Source organism: Eubalaena glacialis, chromosome X (assembly GCF_028564815.1).
Source record: "Eubalaena glacialis isolate mEubGla1 chromosome X, mEubGla1.1.hap2.+ XY, whole genome shotgun sequence".
Taxonomy (NCBI): domain Eukaryota; kingdom Metazoa; phylum Chordata; class Mammalia; order Artiodactyla; family Balaenidae; genus Eubalaena; species Eubalaena glacialis.
Window position 1 is genome coordinate 8,409,827 of NC_083736.1, and position 21,753 is coordinate 8,431,579.

General features: G+C 40.4%; 1 protein-coding gene across 4 annotated transcripts in view; it reads right to left on the reverse strand.

Annotated features, from left to right (window-relative positions):
• The window catches only part of MID1 (midline 1), a 376,934-nt gene that overhangs the window by 43,271 nt on the left and 311,910 nt on the right, over positions 1–21,753 (reverse strand). For all 4 annotated transcript variants that reach the window (XM_061178725.1, XM_061178723.1, XM_061178726.1 and 1 more), the window contains exons 4-5: positions 14,507–14,614; positions 5,513–5,661 (exon numbers count right to left, since the gene is read on the reverse strand). In XM_061178725.1, the coding sequence (XP_061034708.1) occupies positions 5,513–5,661; positions 14,507–14,614 (257 nt within the window). The remainder of the gene's footprint in view (positions 1–5,512; positions 5,662–14,506; positions 14,615–21,753) is intronic.

The window sequence follows — 21,753 nt, forward strand, 5'->3', positions numbered from 1 at the left end:
GTCAAACTGGACTTAAAAAACGCTTTCCTTATGACCTATAATCACAAAAACTCCTTCAAACTCAGATCTTAGGATTAGTCACCAAATATTCAACGAATACTGACTAAGTCCTTCAAATATGTCATTTACTGAAGAGCCCAAAATATTTGCATCAATGCAGGAAGGTTCAAAGAAATGCTACAGTGCCATTTGAACTCCTCGAATAAAAATTTCAAAGTGAAACCCCAGTTATTTCTGTTTCATGATGTCCAACAGGGAGAACTGCACCAAGCTATCACGAAACAAGCATCGAACTTTCTATTGTGTTTCTCTGCTGTTTCCGCGTGGCATAGATCTTGTGCTCACCAGGTTAGGAGATCTCGAATGCTCTGAACAGATAATCTCAAGCTGGTACTTCCCCTGTCCAGTGGCACAAGCTTCTGTTCAGGTTCATCCAAAATAGATTTCATTCCCAAGTTTCTCCTGGTTCTATGGTCCACAAACAATTAACTAAACCATGCTTTAGTCAAGGGACACTGTTGACAATGCCTGACATCTTGATGGTGGGAACTTTGTAGAGTGGGAACAGAAAGGCTGAAAGTTCCTAAGCCTGGGAGGCAAGGACTGACAGCAAGGCTCTTTGGAGACGATTGCAGCTTTTAACACCTACACATTTTTTCTGATAGAAGGAAAGATATTTATCTTTGGCTACAATTTCAAATTCTTAATTGGACTGACAGGCGAGCAGAGATCTGCCAAATTCAACATTTTAGGCTATGTTTTTCTTCCCCAAATCCTTGTTGCCCATCTCTTGGCCTTTCAGATAAATTGCCAAAATCCACCAGGGCCATCAGCACATGCCACTTTCTCAATTCTGTGCTTTTAGAGTCGTGTGTGTGTGTGTGTGTGTCAAGCTCTTAACACACTGGAGCAAATAAGGGCATTGTGTCCTACCTTGACACTTAATAGGGTGGGCTGCACGTTACTTCCCCTTTCTATTTTGACTTCGATGCCCCTAATCTCCATGACACTCAGTTGCTAGCAGCCACATGGGGCCAGTTTTCTGGAAGGAAGACATGTCTAGAGCTAGAGTGCTTCCAAGATTTCTGCCAAACAGTCAACACCAGGGGAAGATGCTCTACCCTTCCCGCTTAATATTCCCCCATGCCCGACCGCCTGACAATGGCACTTAAATGGGTCTCTCTCGGGCAGGTGGGCTACGACGCACATCACCATGGTTAAAACCCGGTGAGTTCTCACAGTAACAAAACGTGGTTTACTTTAGTCAGCTCAGGAATTCCCAAACGCGTTTGACCGTGGAACCTTGTTGTTTTAACACCAATTAACACCCTGTAGAACACATTTCAAAAATCACTCATCAGATGCACTCTAATTCTTATAGTCAAGTGCCATCTTTCCAGTTGATAACTGGAGTTCTCGGTTTTGTATTCTAGGGAAGTCTGTTGGATCCTTGAATTGCCTGTGGCAGTGAGGGACAGAGGAGTCATCCAGTGGAGTCTGAGTCCCTCCTAGGAACTCTGAAAAACGGTACTGTTCAGAGGGAATTTTCTTTTTATCATCCTCTTGATACAGATAATTTGCTGCTAAAAATGATTTCAATTTTAGATGTCTCAAAAGTAGTAGACCAACTTTCTTATGCTTGGATAGAGTGAAGAGTTTTGCTTATTTAACATCATTTTAGAAAAGTGCACATAGAATCACACCAAGAACTATATATTAGCGAGGCTTGAGCATATAGTATGTTATACAGTCCATTTGCATCCATTTAGTGAGTGGGAAGGAAGGAAATTAGCATTTGTTGTAAGTTCACCTTGAGACAGGAACTCAGCTAATATCTTTACTACATTATTTCATTTTATCCCTACAGCAACCATATTAGGTAGGAATAATCGGCCCTGTTTTATAGATTTGTTCACACATTCATTCAGATCAGGCAGTTTGCTATGTGCTGGGGCCATAATGGTGAAAACAAGATGGCTAGGGGTCCTGCCCGCTGGGAGCACCTGAGCAAAATGGGACTCACAAGTATTAGGGAGCAGCCCCAGTGCTACCCGTAATTACTCCTGAGCAATTAGCACAGAGCCAAGCGCTTGATTCCAAAGCATATGCATCTCCTACAATGTAAAACTTGAGGCTCTCTCTCTGCTTGGGGTTTTCTGATGTTTCTGAATTGAAAAACTTGTTGTGGTCTGATTCAGCTTGTGGGCGAACATATCCACTTTAAGTGGTTTAACGATGCAGAAAAATCACATCCAACTCTCACTTTAGGAAGGCCTGCAGGATTAAAAGCTTGTTCTGGGCATTCCACCCTTGAATAGAAGAATAAAGATGGTTTAGAAATACACAGGCGCCAGAGCCCAAGGCAGACACAATAGGAAACACAACTATGAAGTCACGTTCTAGAGAAGAATGTTAAGTAATATGAAAACATAAATCCAACAAACATTATGGACTATCTACAACACTTAAGGCCTGTTTATAGGAGTCACCAGCAATGTTATCGCAACTACTGATAGAGGTAGCTAGTATGAGTCCAGTTTTCTAAGTCAAAAATAGCTCTTGGGGACTTCCCTGGTGGTCCAGTGGTTAAGAATCCGTCTTGCAATGCAGGGGACGCCGGTTCAATCCCTGGTCGGGGAACTAAGATCCCACATGCCACGGGGCAACTAAGCCTGCACGCCACAACTACAGAGCCTGCACTCTGGAGCCCATGCGCCACAACTAGAGAGAAGCCTGCGCGCTGCAATGAAGAGCCCACGCGTCATAACGAAAGATCCTGCATGGGACTTCCCTGGTGGCGTGGTGGTTAAGAATCCGCCTGCCAATGCAGGGGACACGGGTTCAAGCCCTGGTCAGGGAAGATCGCACATGCCGCGGAGCAACTAAGCCCGTGTGCCACAACTACTGAGCCTGCGAGCCACAACTACTGAGCCTGCATGCCACAACTACTGAAGCCCACGTGCCTAGAGCCCATGCTCCACAACAAGAGAAGCCACCGCAATGAGAAGCCCGCGCACCGCAACGAAGAGTAGCCCCCGCTCGCAGCAACAAAAGACCCAACGCAGCCAAAGATAAATAATATATAAATAAATTTATAAAAAAAAAAGAAAGAAAGATCCTGCGTGCTGCAACTAAGACCCGATGCAGCCAAAAAATAAATTTAAAAACAATGTTTTTTTTGTTTTTGTTTTTTTTTAAAATAGCCCTTGGAGAAACCCAAAGAACCAGTCAAAAAGTGACAGTTTTAGGATTTGAACCCAGGATTCCAAATTCCAAGTCCAAGCCCAGTGCCTTTTTACTATATTCTAATTGCTGGAAAGGGAAAAGGGCTCAGGAATTGACCAAGAGGATTGACAAATAGAGACAGAAAGAGATAGGATGCAGAAACAGAGGGCCAAGGGCTCCTAGCAAAATTTTACGGGCACTACGTATTCAAACTTGATGGAAGTTCAGACTTCTCATAAGCAGTGGGCCAACTTTCTTATGCCTGGATTTAGTGAAGAGTTTTGCTAATTTAACATCATTTTAGAAAAGTGTACATACAATCACACAAAGAACTATATATTAGTGAGGCTTGAGAATACAGTATATGATACAACTCATTTGTAGAAAGAGCAATCAGTCACGTTTCTGTTCTTGATGAGATGGGCTTGTGAGAGGTAGAGGCATCCATGCACTTGTGTTGGACTTCAAATGCAGGTCTTAACTTCCAGTTAAGTTCTCTCTTGACCGTTATGGGGCCACATTCTCCCCCCACCCCGTCTAGGTGAGAATTTATTCGTGTTAGACTGGATCGGATTTTTAGGGATTGCTGAGACATGCAGCTCACACTAGCCATTTCATCTGGACATCTCACAATTTATAGCTGGAGAAAAGTACTATTGGATCCCAGTTGGAAACCATGACATAAGTGTAAACGCTGTCTAGTAGAGTGTCCTGGGTACGCGGGAGTATTAGTGCTGTTTGCAGTTTTTAACTTTAGCATGAATATTTCAGGCAACTGGAGGCAGTTGAGAGCAGCGAAGACAATTAAATACTTGGAAACTACGAGTCATGAGGAAAGAAGCTGGCCACTCTTGGAGAAGGGAGGAGATCATTTTAAGGATATAAAAGGTATGATAACCAGCTGTTATCCACGTGCTTTGGAAGAGATAAGTATCTAACCAGTCTCAGAGGAAATTTTCTCAAATAGAAGAAGTAACACAAAGAAGCCGGTTGGATTCTCGACCAGAGTTGTAAAGATACTCTACCCTCCTCCCATTGAAGGAACAGTGAAAACGGAAATACCACTGCCTACCTCTATGCGGTATTTTGAGAATTAGCAAGTGTGCAACACAAGCAGCCCTCCATAAGCATTAGTTTTCTTTCTCCTTCCTCGAAGAAATTCAAGTCAGAAGATGGTATTTTTTGCCCTAGGCCAAAGGTTGGCAAAGTACCGCCAAATCTGGCCTGCAGCCTGTTTTTGTCAATGGTCTTATTGGAACACACCCTCGCCCATTCATTTCCATCTAGGCTAGGCTGCTGGAGACCTACCCAGAGTTGAGTAGTTGTGATGGGGACCTGATAACCTGCAAAGCTGAAAATATTTACTCTCTGGTCCTTTGCAGGCGAAGTTTGCAGACTCCTGCTCTAGGATAATAGACCAGCATGAAGGAGCTGTCCGGCGGTCTTCTAGGGATAGTCTTCTATTATGGCTTTGGAAAAGGATCAGTTGACTCTGAAACTTTGAACGAATGAAGAGTCAAGGCCACTGGCATTGGTTGGAGATGTCATTTAGGTGGCGTTAGGTGCTTTTCCTGGGCTCCACAAGAATTGCTATAGGTGTTTGCATCCGTGAAGGTGAGTAATTTTATGCCCATCAAGTACGAGTACTGAAGGCACACTGACCCCTGTCGGTTTCACTGCTGACCTGCCCATTCAAATCATGTCATTTTTATGTCCCCCTACCATAGAATAAAGAATATTTTAAAAGAAGGAGGTATGAAGCTGACAGTTTTGTCCTTTCTTTCTCTCCCACATGAGTCGGCCTTGACCTTTCAGGAGAGGCAAAGCTTCTCAACCAAATAAAAACAGGCCTAACAGAGAATAACACCTGGGCGGTTTTTAAAACTAGATAAGCCCTGAGATGGAAGAAAAGATTCCCTTTTATGTTTTGGTCTTCATTTTGATGCTTTGTTATCAAGTATACGATAAGATCAGGTCTGAGAGTCACAGTAAATGCTGTTTTGTGCCATCATAAGCTTTCTTCCCCCACTAAAAGCAGGCTGATTTTATTCTTTCTAACTGGCGGACTCTTGTTTCAAAGGCCTTGAACTCTAGGTTGATATCGAAAAGGCTTTGACATGTCAAAGGGAAGCATCTTTAGCTGGAACAAAGCACCTCAAAGCCTCTATTCTCTGTGGTACTCAGCCTTGAAAATGCAAACAAAGGCAAGGCAGGGCAAGGCCAACCAATCACACCCCAGACACAGGAGCCCAGGCGCCAAGAATTTCCCAGCAGCCCCCGCGCTCACCTCTCAGTGATATTCTTCGCGGTCTGTAGGAAACGCGCGTGATCATTCTCCTTCAGAGAGTGTTCCGCTTGGGAGATGAGTGATGCCGACCGCTCAATGCACTGTTTGCACTTTGCAATCTGCTGAGCCAGTTTGCGAAGCCTCATGACCTTGAACAAAAGAGGCACGGAGATGGTTACACGGGTGGGCTCGCTTAGTGAAAATGTGTCGGGCTGGACCCTCCCCGTGTGTGCGTTTTATTGTATGCGAGCCATCCTTCAGTAAATGTTCAAAAAGGAGGCAGAGAAAGACGGAAATCCCAGCTATGGCACTCTTGTCTTAGCTATTCTTTATCACCTTGGAGAAGTGTTGCTAATTTGTTTTAAGAGGAAACCCTGAATTGCGAATTGCTTCCCTGTTGATGGGGGAAAAAGGTGTTGCCCAGTGTGGGTTACAGAGGGTCACCAGACCCCTTCCCTCACACAATTACCGTAAGATCGTAGGGAACCCTGAAACTTTCTCTAGTTCAATTTTTCAGCTGGGCCATTGAGAAAATAAAACACCTCCATAGGTACAAATGTGTGCCTTAAGTCAAAACCATTTTCTAAAAAGTCCTTTGCCATCCATGTAATAAAATCGCGATGTAAAAACATTAGGTATCACTATTTCCCACACTATCTCAAACTCATGTGTTAAATTAACAGAAAGGGAGCATTTTTTTCCATTGATTAATATTTTTCCTGTTGAACAGATGAGAGAAAGCCAAAAAAAGCACAGCTGGGCCATTTCCCCTCACCGGGAACGTCATTTCCAGGCACTTTGTGCTTACTTGATAACTAAAACTATTTTGATAAGCATTTCCCAGTCGGGATAAAAACGCACGTTTGGTTCCAACCTCCATTCCAACTCCTGATTCCGTCTTGCTTGCAAACGACCCTCAGACGTAATTGACCATAACCTCTGGGGCAGGCCAAGATAAGTCCACGGTAACCCACTTGACCATTCGCTCTGGTGTTTGAAATGTGCTCAGAGATGAAGCCCTCTGGCCAGAAGCCAAGTTCAAATGAGACGGCTAATTGGAATTGCCGTGCGCCTGGTGCCCCGGTGCACACAGCCTGGGACAGGTCTTGGCCGGCTTTATGATCATTCCGGAACGGAAAACAGCCCTGGGTGAAAGGGTAGGGAGGAGGCCAGTTCATCTGTTTTACAGACAAGGCTGGCTCAGGCTCCCTCCAGAATTCCTGCTAACTCCAAGAAATTCCTCCTTTCTCCAAGTCATCATTATCGTCCCCGCGCAAGTCTAATCGAAGAAAAGGAAGGAAGGAGATGTCAGGACTTGAGGCCTCTGAGGACTGTCCAATTTCAGCTCTGTCCTACTACAGCAAACAAAGGAAATGAATGCTGAATCGTGAGGCATCAGCCACAAGACTGCAGGCAAGGGTGAGAAAGATTCTTGAAAGTAAAGGCTCAGAGAAATGAAGTGTCAAAACTCTGGGGCAAAGAGTATGTTATCTTAAGCCCGGTAAAAGATTTACCTCATTGTATATAATTATAGTGACCATCACCGCAGATTAACTGTATTCATTAGTTGAATAAAATAACACTTATTTTACACCAAATAGAATTCAGCTGCTAACATCATTATATCCAGAGGTAAAGCTAAGAAAGGCACAGAGTCCAATTCAAGATATTAGAACGCATCCATAAGAAATTGTCAGAGGAAGAAATATTTAATCACATAACATAAAGAATGCTTTCAATTACATAGCAGAATTGAAGATATTTAATACGGTTCTAACAGCAACAACAAAATAAGGACCAAATATTCCTTTTGAATAACTTCATGTCCTTTCGGTATACCTAATAATAGTGACCACACAGACGACAAACGGAAAAATGCTTGAACTCCATTTTCTTCTTTTTTAAAACATTTCTATCATGATACTGGAAGTTAAAAGCGACATAAGAGGAAAAGGAAGAAGAAGAAAAAAAAAGTCCTACATCATGCATAAGTTGAAGCAAGCCAAAATGAGAGCCTCCTTTGAAAATATAGGAATTTTTTACAGAAAACTGTTGGCGTAATTTTAATTTTAGTTCAGTGTACAATTCCATCTGATATACCAGATTGGAGCTTTTCAAACCTGGTGTGCACAAGAATCAGCTGGGGACCTTTGTTAAAGAAAAACCGTAGATGTTTGGGCCGGCCCTCGCATATCCTAGGTGAGGAGTTGTAATTGGCAGGGTGGCAGGAATCTGCATTTTAACAAGCCATGAATGTTTTTTGATCTGCAGGTGATGAATCGTCCGTATGGACAGGATTAGCATTGAAAAAACTAAATGAAAGAGGAGAGGAGAAAAGAAGGCAGCAGAAAGCATTCCTGGTAGAAAGGGCAAGATAAGTTTTGTAAAACTTACGTCTCTGTGTGTGTGTGTGTTGTTTATGTGTGTGTGTGCGTGTCAGTGCTGGGTTTGATGTTATATGTATTTTTTACTGTGGGTTTCAGTAAAAAGAAAAAAGAAAAGAAAAACTTTTCTAAGTTAGTTCACAAACTATGGTCTGTGGACCATATCCAGTACACAACCTGTTTGTGCAAATAAAGTTTTAATGGCACACTGCCACGTGCATCTGTTTCTGAATCATCTGTGGCTGCTTTCACACTACACCGTCGGGCAGCAGCGACCTGTTACGATAGAGACCGAAGGGCAAAACCTAAAATATTCATTATCTGGCCCTTTACAGAAAAAGTTTGCTGACTTCAACGATTCTGGTCAGATGGCCCTGCATTTGAACACACTCTGTGAAACAGTGTCCTATGTGGTACCACACTTCAGAATCAGACACTGAGTGTTTAGCAATATACGGATTTCTTCATTAGAAAACACTTTTTTAATATATTACTTAAAAGTTTTTCCACGTTGGCACTGTTCTTTTTTTCCTTTGGGAAGTGCGACGGCACGTTGTAATTTGTGGAATTCACTCCACACTCAGCATGGAAATACTACTCTGCCTCCTTTTGGGGACATAGGCCTATTTAAATCAATCTATTTGCTGTTTATTTTACCTTACAAACGCTTTTTAAAAGTGGCCCTTTGTTTTTCTTTAAATGTATTTTAAATGCTTTTATATATACGTAGGGTTCCCATGCCAAAGTTGTTAGGTCCAAACCATTGGTCCTCAATTAAAACAAGTATCTGAATCAACAAGGACTGTCCTCAGTGTTTCTATCAGGCTATACAAAAGCCCTGACACCCTGACACGTAGTCCAGGGTAATTATCTTACATTTTGGAGATTCAGAGTACATAAAAGCAGTGACGAGAAGGGACCCTTTTTCTCTTTAGCTGCAGCCTTCTACCATAGGTATGTGTCTGAACAAAGACACATAATTGGCTTAATCTGGAGTTTGCTGTCAGCTTGTCCTGTGTTGGCGTGAAATTTATCCCCTATTACTGAAGAAATAAGCCAGTTCTTTCCCGGGGAGTCTCAGAGCTTCAGACTCTTTCAATCAGTCTAAGTATAAAGGCTGTTGAGCTATTTATTTCAAAGAAGGTGCAATGGTCTGAGAGCAGGAATTACCAGCATGTGCCCATGTGTAACATCGCCTGATTGGCAACCTCCCCCAGTCGGAGGATTTGCGGTGCGTTTGTTTCCTCTAGATCGAATGGCATTGCGATTGGCGCCAGAGACAGATGAGGGCAAAGTCACTAGCCCTTCTCTGGATTGAGTGTCTTCAGACTTCCCAACCACCAGCCTGGGCACCCAGACTGGGCACCAAGTCCATACTTGCCCTCCCTGCCCAGCCTCTCTGATTTCCAGGGTGTCGGCACCCATGCTCTTTTCTTTAAAACGTATCTCTGACACCCAATGCCCTGGCCAGGGACTTAGTCGCTGTGAATTCCCAGGTCTGGGATGAACCAGTCCTCGGTCGTGTACCAAAGTAGTAACTCAATGGAAAGCTGAACGGGGCCTTCATCTCTTCATCTTTCCCAAGTAACACTGCCTTCTGAGATCATATCCCTGAGCAAACGTGCACTTTAAAAAAGTGACACATCTCAAACATACGGACCGTTTTTAAAGCCATATGATCAACTTTCCCATACACAGTACCGGCTTTAGCAAATCTCAGTGTTTTCATCATACTAGCGTCTGATTTTTCAAAAGGAAGTAAAATATTATCGATGGCATTGAAGCCTTTGTGCGTCCCTCCCTAATTTAATTCATGTCCCTCTCCAGAGGAGCACACCCTCTTGATGACTCCCAAGCATGTTGATGTATATATGCCTAAACATTATATGGGATTTTTTTGTAGCTCATCAAACTTTATATAATATTTCTCATTCCCTAAGAATCATCATAAAACTTGCTTCTATTTTTGTGATTTGTCCATATGAATACGTATCACCCTAGTTCGTTACTTTTAATTTCTGAAGACTGTTCCATTGTATAAATGTACAATTTACTTGTCTTACAAACAGCTTTACTGAGATATAATTAATATGTAAGAAACTGCACATATTTCAAGTACAAATCTGATTAGTTTTCAAATATGTGTAAACCCATTAAACAGTCCTCACATTCAAGATAATGAACATATATATCACCCCCCCCATTCTCCTCCTGTCCCTTTGTAATTCATCCCGCCCACCCCTCTGTCACTCATCGCTAAGCATCCACTGATTTGTTTTCTGTCACTGTAGATGATTAGAAAGTGTTATTTCTAGAATTTTGTATGAATATACTCATGCAGTATATACTATTTTCTGTCTGGCTTCTTTCACTCACAATAATTATATTGAGATTCATGTTGTTGCATGTGTCAAGAGTTCACTCCTTGCTGGATAGTACTGCATTGTATGGAAATGCCACAAACCGTTCATCTATTCATCTGTTGATAGACTTCGGGTCATTTCCAGTTTCCAGTCAGGAAATTACCCTTAATATTACTCTTAATATGAACGTGAAAATTCACATACAAGTTTTATATAAACATCCGCTTTCATTTTTCTTGGTAAACACCTAGAATGGCTGGATCGAATGGTAAGTGTATGTTTAACTACTTAAGAACCTGCCAAACAGTTTTCTAAAATATACCGTCTCCATTCTTAGAAACAGTGTGTGAGCTATAGTTCCTCCACATTCTCACCAACACTTGGCATGGTCCATCTTTTTAATTTAACTATCCTAGTAGGTAAGTAGTGGTATCTCATTGAGGTTTTAATTTGCATTTCCTTAATTATTAATGACTTTGAACATCTTTTCATGTGCTTACTTGCCAGCCTTATATTATACCTTCTTTGGTAAAGTATCTATTCAAATCTTTTATCCATTTTGGTGAAGGGGTCATCTAGTTCCTTATTAATGAGTTTTGAGAATTTGTTATATATTCTGGATACGATTACTTTATTAAATAAATAATTTATAAGTATTTTCTCCTAATATGTGGCTTGTCTTTACATTCTCTTAAGAGTGCCTTTTGAGAAGCTTTTACTTTTGGTGAAATACAATATATAATTACCTCTATAGTTTGTAAATATTTCTTTTAGGTTTCTGCCAGTGTATATAACCTTTGGCCAACCAAAGCTCACCAAGATTTCCTCCCACGTTTTCTTTCTTCTAGAATTTTCAGAGTTTTTACCTTTTACATTGAGGTATATGATCCATTGACATTTAATTTTTGTATGTGGTGTGAAGTATGGATCAAGTTTCCTATTCTTATGTGTAGACAGCCTCCCCTATGTGGAGGCTAAAACTCAGCTTCCAAAATTCCCTTCCCACTGAGTTTTCTTTGCCATTTCAGTGCAAACGTTTTTCCCTCCGAAACTTCTAATTTGTTATTTTTATATCTATTTTTTTTCTTATTTCACATCCTTCTTTTGTGGTTTCACAATTTTTTGCTCTCTTAAGATAGAAGTTATTCCTTCATGTATCTCTTTGAACATCTTCTTAACATTTTCACATAAAATTAATTTCAACTGAGTTGAGAAAATGTCTTTGATTTTGTTGGCTGTATTTTTAGAAATTCAAGATCTCTTTATTTGCTTTGGAATTGTGGTTTGAGTTTCTGTTTTCAAGGGCTGAAGTCATTCATAATGTTTTTCTCCCTCCCCCACCTTGCTTAGCCTATCCTGTCTGTTTTACAGTCTCCTTCACCTCATCCTTGGGGGTCCTCATTCCAGAATCTTGTATTATCTCTGCATTTCTGAGGCTCCCATTTTGTGGAGGTATCAGAAACAGTGCAGAGCCAGGCTCCAACCCAGCTGACTTGCTCTAGACTCCCAGGCCTGAAGTTTGCTAACAGCTATGACCCTAGGTGAAGGCTGGCAATAATCTGTTTTCGGTCCCTTTGAATGAACTGAGAAGCCTTACACAGCCCATGGCATTAACCAATGAGCCTGATTTCACTTTCCCATACCATCTGGAGCATTTCTAGCCCTTTTACCCCAACATTTCCAAAACTATTTAGCCATAGGAGTTGAAGGTGTAGCTGCTTTAGTCTCTTCCAGACCAAGTCCCAGGAGCCTGTGTCTTAAAAAGCCACCATCATGGCTTTGTAGTTTTCTTCTATTTCTGGCCCATGGAGATGTTTATCTGGTTTTGGGCTCAGCTATGTGTCTCTTTGCTTTTCTATTTTACTATGTTCTCTATCACGGACATGTGTCCAGGGTAGAGTGGGTGCACCAGACCATGAAGCCCATGCATCACCATGGCTGGAACTGGGGACACACACCCCTTCGCTACTTTGCTCTAGCTCATGAGAGGAACCCTCATGCTGGGAAGTTACGTAAGGGGAAGGAAGACCTGCTGGCCAGGAAGTTGTGGCGGAGAGTCACTGCAGGCTGAATAAGGGCCCCCAAAGATGTCCACATCCTAATCCCAGGAGTTTTAAAAATATGTTACCTTACATGACAAAAGGGACTTTGCAGATGTGATTAAGTGCAGGATCTGGAGATGGGGGATATCCTAGATTATCTGGTTGACCCCAATGTAATTATAAGGGTCCTTATGAGAGAGAACCAGGAGAGTCTGTGCCAGAGAAAGAGATTTGAGGATGGGTGCAATGCTCAGAGTGATATGATGAAGAAACCACAAGCCAAGGAATGTGGGTGGCTTCTAAAAGCCAGAAAAGAAATGGATTCTGCCCTAGAGCCTCCAGAAAGAAACAGCACTGCTGAAATCTTGACTTCAGCCCGGTTGTGACTGATTTTAGACTTCTGACCTCCAAAAGGTCAGGTATCAATAAATCTGTGTTGTTTTAAGCCACCAAGTTTGGGGTAATCTGTTCCAGCAGCAATAAGGAAGTAATATGCATACTGAGAGCTGATCCCTGCACACGACCACATAAAGGCAACAAATTACCTTCCACATGTATGTTAATAATTAATTACAGCTGTTTTCAGGCTCTCACGTGCCTGAGAACCTGAAAGACGTCAGGTATTAAGAGAAATACACATGGTGCATGATGACAGAAGAGGAAGTGGATCCTGTACAGATTCCAGGCTGACATTCAGGATAATTTGTATGTGAGGGAAAGTAGCTGTTCAACACATCTGAGTCCGTCCCTGGCCAGGGAATAATTGTGTATTAATTTGATAATCTACTGGAACAGCTTCCAGAACTATTTGATTTGACTTCAACTTTTCTGATCACCATCACAATGTACATGTATACATATTTTCCAATCTATACAGACAAAGCAGTCTAAAACATTCTACAATATTAGAAGCACCTTTCAAAGTCTGAAGAAAACAGGGCTTCCCTGGTGGCGCAGTGGTTGGGAGTCTGCCTGCCAATGCAGGGGACACGGGTTCGAGCCCTGGTCTGGGAAGATCCCACATGCCACGGAGCAACTAGGCCCGTGAGCCACAACTACTGAGCCTGTGCGTCTGGAGCCTGTGCTCCGCAACAAGAGAGGCCGCGACAGTGAGAGGCCCGCGCACCGCGATGAAGAGTGGCCCCCGCTTGCCACAACTAGAGAAAGCCCTCGCACAGAAACGGAGACCCAACACAGTCAAAAATTTTTAAAAATAGATTAATTAATTAATTAATTTAAAAATAAAAATAATTTTAAAAAAAGTTTGAAGAGAAGAGCACGTACATTAGCTGCTGTAATCTCTGTGTACTACTTAATACTTGCCAACTGGATTTAATTATACGTGTCATTATAGTTATGAGCAGTAATAATAGAAATTCATGAATTGACTGGATCTGGAAGGAATGTTTCTATTTTTAGATATTTACAAAATTGTCTTGTGAGGGTGGCAGAGAAATGGGGAAAATAAAGTAGATCGTAAGTATTTCAATAAAAATAGGACTAATTTAAAAATAGAATAAAGTGATGGATTCTTAAGTTATCAACATTTCTGAATGAATTTTGAATAAATAAGAAGATGGCCATAAAGAATATAACCTAAATTTGTGAATTGCTTTTTGAATATAGTTTACTATAAAACCATAGGAATTTTAAACACACAAACATTAGCAAAGAAGTACTATTAATACTGTATATCCACAAAGGGGTATAAGATATAGTGAAACTACAGGAGTTTTGCCACGATGAAATGACACCTGTCTAAATTCCCTCAAGAGCATGAGAAAGCACTTCATAATTTCTGTATATAAAGTCTGATTCATTTAAACATTTATTTAATACTGTTTTGATTGCTAGGATATAGCAATAAATATGAAATGAACTTTTCCTCTATGGAACCCACCTTCTCATAGAGAAGAGAGATGGAAAATAGTGGCTATAATAGACCAGAGCTCCATGCTGTGCCCTGGAGTTGGGTAATGGAGCAGCCTTTGTATTACAGGTGTGCATAGGAGACCATAACACAAAGAAAGGGTGGAGGAAAAACTGGCCAACCAAGAGGCTTTGAACTACGTCTTAAAGACTTAGGACGAGATGACAGACAATATAGAAAAAGGGGTCATTCAATATTTCCTAAGCTATTGAAGTGCATGGGAGTATATTTTCTCCAGGTAGAGAATACAAGACCTTCGGCCCTAGAAATCGTACCTTCCCTTCTTTGATCTTGGTTCCAATAATTTGTCGTCTTTGCTGAATGATCTCAATAAGAAGATCACACTCCTCCATCAATTTGGCTTCTTGACGTGATGCATTGACCTATGGGATAGATAAAATGGTGAGCATTAATTTGGTGTTTGTTTTAGTTCAATGCTCTTTTTTTAATGTAGACTAGTATATTTCTGGTAATTGCTGAAAAAATATTTTATTAAAGAATTTATTGAGGTATAGTTGCTATACAATATTATATAAGTTTCAGGTGTACAACATAGTGATTCACAATTTTTAAAGGTTATATTCCATTTATAGTTATTATTAAATATTGGCTATATTCCCTGTGTTGTACAATATGTCCTTGTAGCTTATCTATTTTATACATAGTAGTTTGTACCTCTTATTCCCCTACCCCATCTTGCCCCTCCCCTCTTCCCTCTCCCCACTGGTAACCACTAGTTTGTTCTCTATTATCTGTCATGAAAAGATATTTTATTTTTTTATTTGTCTACTGTTTTCTTTTTTTTAACATCTTTATTGGAGTATAATTGCTTTACAATGTTCTGTTAGTTTCTGCTGTACAATAAAGTGAATCAGCTGTACGTATACATATATCCCTATGTCCCCTCCCTCTTGCGTCTCCCTCCCACCCTCCCTATCCCACCCCTGTAGGTGGTCACAAAGCACCGAGCTGATCTCCCTGTGCTATGCGGCTGCTTCCCACCAGCTATCTATTTTACATCTGGTAGTGTATATATGTCAATGCCACTCTCTCACTTTGTCCCAGCTTACCCTTCCCCCTCCCCGTCCTCAAGTCCATTCTCTACGTCTGCATCTTTATTCCTTTCCTGCCCCTAGGCTCTTCAGAACCTTTTTTTTTTTTTTAGATTCCATATATATGTGTTAGCATACCGTATTTATTTTTCTTTCTGACTTACTTCACTCTGCATGACAGACTCTAGGTCCATCCACCTCACTACACATAGTTCAGTTTTGTTTCTTTTTATGGCTGAGTAATATTCCATCGTATATATGTGCCACATCTTCTTTATCCATTCATCTGTCGATGGACACTTAGGTTGCTTCCATGTCCTGGCTATTGTAAATAGTGCTGCAATGAACATTGTGGTACATGTCTCTTTTTGAATAATGGTTTTCTCGGGGTATATGCCCAGTAGTGGGATTGCTGGGTCATACGGTAGTTCTATTTTTAGTTTTTTAAGGAACCTCCATACTGTTCTCCATAGTGGCTGTTATCAATTTTCATTCCTACCAACAGTGCAAGAGTGTTCCGTATGAAAAGATATTTTAAATGTTAACTCTTCTTCCAATTATGCAGGGATGGCAAATATAGGACTTACATGTCCACTCCCTATCTTCTTGCACCTCTGGAAAACATTTATTATCCAATGATAGCAGTCTTTTTTGCTAAGCCATACTGAACCTCAGGATCTTTCTTTTTTTAAAAAAATATATATTTATTTGGCCGTGCTGGGTCTTAGTTGCAGCATGCGGGATCTTTGTTGCCATGTGCGGGATCTTTAGTTGTGGCATGCAGGATCTAGCTCCTTGACCAGGGGTCGAACCCAGGCCCCCTGCACTGGGAGCACGGAGTCTTAACCACTGGACCACCAGGGAAGTCCCTCAGGATCTTTCTTAACACACCATGTACGTAGCTATTACCAGTTGATTGAAAATTGACACTTGAAATATATTTGCAATTCCTGCTTTTATATTTTGAAGGAAAGTGCAATTTTAGCCTGTTAAACATAAAAAGTTAGAAAAAACTAATATTATTCTTTTATGGAGGATAGATTATGATCAGTATCTTTGGACAAATTTTCCAAAAGCAAGACAGCAAGGTTACATGACATTTATTTAACTTTTCTTTTGTATACAGGCATGAACTTTGTATTTAATCACTATAAAAACATCAAAAAGGAAAAGGATGGTTGAATATCTTATTAATCTTATGACATAATTTTAAATCTTACTTCTGGTATACTTCAGGAAGACCGGGGTTCTACAGTGAAAGCCTGCCATTCTCCTGGAAAGGTAGATCATTGTAGAATGGCTTGTATTTGAAGTTTTTAAGGCTCATTGTATGCAAGGGAGGGTTAAAATTAGCTCATTCTTGGCAACTGGGCTTGGGAAATACTCTGCACGTGCTATTTCCTCCATCTCATGACAATTCTGAAATGCTTATTCACAGACAGAGACCCAGAAATCACAGCTGTGGGAAATGGAGATAGCATGCATGAGTTTTATGATTTTAACACAGCGCAGGAGAAGCTGCAGTGTTACAAAGAACGACAATAGCATTGATTACTCCAGTATAACTCAGGGAGGAGACATGGCCCAGTCATTAAGCCCTTTTGATTAGGGACACTTTCTTTAACTGGAGTAATTTCAATCTCTATGAATGACACAAACCGGAAGTGGGGTCAGGAGTTCAGAATAAAAATTCACTGATGGCTGTTCAGAGAAATCATGTCCTGTTTCCAGAGACCAGGATTCCTTGAGTTTTATTCCTGATCACTGTAAGACAGGGCAGAGAGACAACTCAAGATACCGTCTTATTGAGAAGATGATGGTCACTGGCCATTTGCAGCGAACTATGAGATCATGTCCTATGTCAGATTAGCACACAGACATATTTGCTAAATGTTTAAGAAACAAAAGAAAGAATTAAGAATGCATTGACGGACAAGCACAGAATGTGGAACTCAGGCTAATATTTCAAGGAAGTTAATCACTGGGCTCAATTTCTCTTACCATTACTTTTCTGTCATCATTTCTAGTTCCCTTGAGGCTTCTCAAATAAGTTGAGCTATCTATGGAAATATTTACTTGAAACCCCGCTACTCTCAAGAAATTTCTTGTCATTTCTTTTGACTTCAAACTGAATTTAATAACTGACTACAACCGAGCTGTGAAAAGGATGGGATCATATTGAAACCGTGGGCCCATTATAATGGAGAAAGTGAAATTTCTGGAAAATAGCACCTTACACTTGAAAAGTATCTCCTAGAATGAGCCCTCAGAGCTAAGTTGTACTTGAACATACAATCAAGGTAAATCCAATTGGATGCAAGCTCCATAAAGGGAGGGATCTTTGGCTGTTGTATGAAATGAGACATCTATCCCAAGCATCTGGCACCATATTTGGCACAGAATAGGCATTCAAAAACTATTTGTTGAATGAACAGATAGTGAAAATGATCTTCCAACAAGAGACAAGGTAAAATGTAATGAAGCAAGTAGCTATCATGATATATTACAAGCACTCAATATGCAGGTATTGGTTTTCTAGGACTGTATAGACACAAAAATATGTCTTAAGTTGTTTTTTTAGGGGGAAGGGTGTTGATTTTTTTTTTACAGCCTTATTGAAATATACTTCACATACCATAAAATTCACCCATTTAAAGTGTACGGTTTGTGGGTTTGAGTGTATTCAGAGTTCTATAATCATCATCACAATCTAATTTTAGAAAACTTTCAATATCCCCTAAAGAATTCCCATACCCATTTGCAGTAACTCCGCATTCTTGCTACCCACCCCATTTCGAGGCTTAGGTAACCACTAATCTATGTTCTGTCTCTTTATGGATTTGCCTGTTCTGGACATTTCATAAAAATGGAATCAAACAATATGCGATCCTTTTTGTCTGGCTTATTTCACTTAGCATAATGTTTTCAAGATTTCTCCAAGTCATAGCATGTGTCAGTACTTCATTCCTTTTTATGCCAAATATTATTCCATTTAAGCAATATACCACATTTTGTTTATCCATTCTCTAGTAGATGGACATGTGGGGTGCTTCTACTTTTTAGTTACTGTAAACAATATTGCTATGAACATTCATGTATACATTTTTGTGTGCACATATGTATTCATTCTTCTTGAGTATAGGAGTAGAATTGCCGGGTCACATGTTAATTCTGTGTTTAACTTTTTGAGGAACTGCCAAACTGTTTTCCAAAGGGGCTGCATCATTTTATATTCCAACAAGAAGTATGTGAGGCTTCCAATTTCTCCACATCCTTGTCAACACTTGATACTGTCTGTCTTTTTTGTTTTATTCATCTTAGTGGGTGTGGAGTGGCATCTCATTGTGGTTTTGATTTGCATTTCCCTGATGGCTAATGATGTTGAGCATCTTTTCATGTGCTTCTTGGCCATATGTGTACCTAATTTAGAGATAAGACTATTCAGATCCTTTGCTCATTATGTAATTGGGCCATTTGTCTTATATAGTTGAATTGTATGATTTCTTTATATATTCTGGATACAAGTTCCTTATTAGCTATGTGATTTGCAAATCTTTTCTCCCATTCTGTGGGTTGTCTTTTCATTTTCTTGATGGTGACTTTTGAAGCACAAAAGTTTTTAATTTTGATGGAGTCTAATTTATCTATTGTTCTACTGTCACTTGTGCTTTTGGTGTTGTAGCTGAGAAACCTAATCCAAGGTCATGAAGATTTATACCTCAGTTTTCCTCTAGAAGTTTTATCTCTTACACTTATGTCTACAAACCATTTTAAATTAAGTTTTGTGTATTATTATGAGAAGTAGGGGTCCAACTTCATCCTTATATTTATGGATATCCAGTTGCCTAAGCACCATTTATTGAAAAAACTATTCTTTCCTCCATTGAAGTGTCTTAGCACTTGGTCAAAACTCAATTGACCATATTGTGAGGTCCTTAGGTTTTGATGTGGCTGCTAACATATTCTCTGCTTAAAGATATTCTGGTTTTCGTAACTGAAAAAGACACATGCACCCCAATGTTCATCGCAGCACTATTTACAATAGCCAGGTCATGGAAGCAACCTAAATGCCCATCGACAGACGAATGGATAAAGAAGATGTGGCACATATATACAATGGAATATTACTCAGCCATAAAAAGGAACGAAATTGGGTCATTTGCACAGACGTGGATGGACCTAGAGACTGTCATACAGAGTGAAGCAAGTCAGAAAGAGAAAAACAAATAGCATATATTAACGCATATACGTGGAATCTAGAAAAATGGTACAGATGAACCTGTTTGCAAGGCAGAAATACAGACAGAGACGCAGAGAACAAACGTATGGACACCAAGGGGGGGAAAGGGGAGGTGGGATAAATTGGGAGATTGGGATTGACATATATATACTAACTAATATGTATAAAATAGATAACTAACAAAACCTGCTGTATAGCACAGGGAACTCCACTTCGCTGTACAGTAGAAACTAACACAACATTGTAAAACAACTATACCCCCCCACAAAAAAAAAAGATATTCTGGTTTTGACTGAACCTAGTGAGACCCTGCTAGTAACTCTAAAGTAGGTGCCATGAAATGTGGTATGGAGTACGAGCTCTGCTCGTAGGATGATACTGAGAAAGTCAAGGAGTATGTCTATTTCTAAGTTGTCCTATTTTGTAAAATGAGGTGAATATTATCTGCTCTCTCAGTCAAGTGGGATTTTTGTGGTAAATACAATACCACAATATATGAGGAATAATATATGGGGAAATGACTTACATTATGAAGCCATAGACAAATCCGAGGTAGTACTGTCTGCATTGGGAAGTAGTTTTGTTAAGAGACTATGATTTAGTTTGGGATCTATTTCACTCTCAAAATCATTGCAATTTGGGTTACTCTATGGTAGGAAAAGTGTCTCAGTCGCCATCATAACGTGGGGTTCAATTTAATCCAAATTCTGACTAATCGATATTTACGACGAATAGGTTTGTTTTACCGACAAAGTGGACTGAAATCTACTTTGTTGAGCCAAGTATGTTTTGAGAAAGCTGATACTGCAACCACCATCGTCCCAAAATATAAATTCCCAGAAATTGGGGAATATCATCTGATCATTTTAAGCCAAGTATTATCCTTAGATCTTTCAAAGAATACAGACGTGACTCCTTTGAAACTGGGAAAGTTGAATCTCTTTTTCCACTTTGATGAAGCTTCCAAATATTTGTAACCCTACCATTCTTATATTCCAAAAGGTACAATAAAATGAGTTGAATGCTATCCTATATTTCTAAAATCCTTCCAGTACAAAGAAGTTTTCCACAGTTGTGCTGTTTCATTTGTCACTTAAAAAAAAAAAAGTTAATGATTTCATTGGACTTCATTTCTTATACGGGCTATTAATTAAAATATGGCAGGGTTTATTGGTTACTTGCAGTGTGTTCAGGTGTTTCCAGTTCCCAGTTTTGGTTCGGAAGCTGGCAGCTCCTGGTTATGATTTTAGCTTTTATTTCTTATTCACATCTTTTGATTCAGAAACCACGAACGCTGATGGAAGTGCTCTGAGTAGGGCCAATCTAAGGATTCAAGAAACAACCCCAAAACCTTCTTTTACAGACCTACACTTCTACCTTTGTGTCTTAAGTCTCCTTCTTGGTCCTTAACCTAAAGACAAGGGGAATGGAGAGAATTAGGAATGATGGCCAGTGGTAGCAACTGCTGTATACCACCTCTGGACCACATGGAAATGGGGTGCTTATCCTACAGAGCCCTTCACATCGCAGGACAAAATATAGCTTAAAACTGAGCCCTCTTCCCATTTCAGGCTCCTCACTGCTACTTCTTTTCTCACCTTCATTGCACTCATGAGTAAATATCACATCAGCCCCTCATGAGGAGAAATTCGGTCACGCTCACCTCATCTCTGTGTTGGCCTCAACCATGTGCTCACCATGTATCTTCTCTACATCTGGAGTTAGAGATGGCCGTGCCATGCGGCTTGTGGGATCTTAGTTCCCCGACCAGGGATCGAACCCGGGCCCTCGGCAGTGACAGCACGGAGTCCTAACCACTGGACCACCAGGGAAGTCCCCACAGCTCCCTTTCTTGCCGTGAAATGCGTCATCCTCCCCACCGTTGTCTCCTAGTCTTTAGTACTAACTTTGCCTCTTTGCAAAATACTCTAAATTAAATTCTTCTAAAGTGAGATCTAATCCCAATTCTTTCAGAACTTATTTCTTCTTTCCGGAGTTATCACCCTATCTTTTTTAAGGCCCTAACGAACACCTTTTTCGGAGACTGGAAGTACCATAGCCGATGTCACACAAACTCAAGCCATGACTGCTCTCAGAATACACTTGCAGCCTTCACTTTGAAAGAGCTACATACCACTGTTGATCCATTCACCTTTCCATTCACTTATTCATCCAAATAACAGCAACTGGGTTCCCACAGTGTATCAGCCAGCATTCCAAGTGCTGGGCA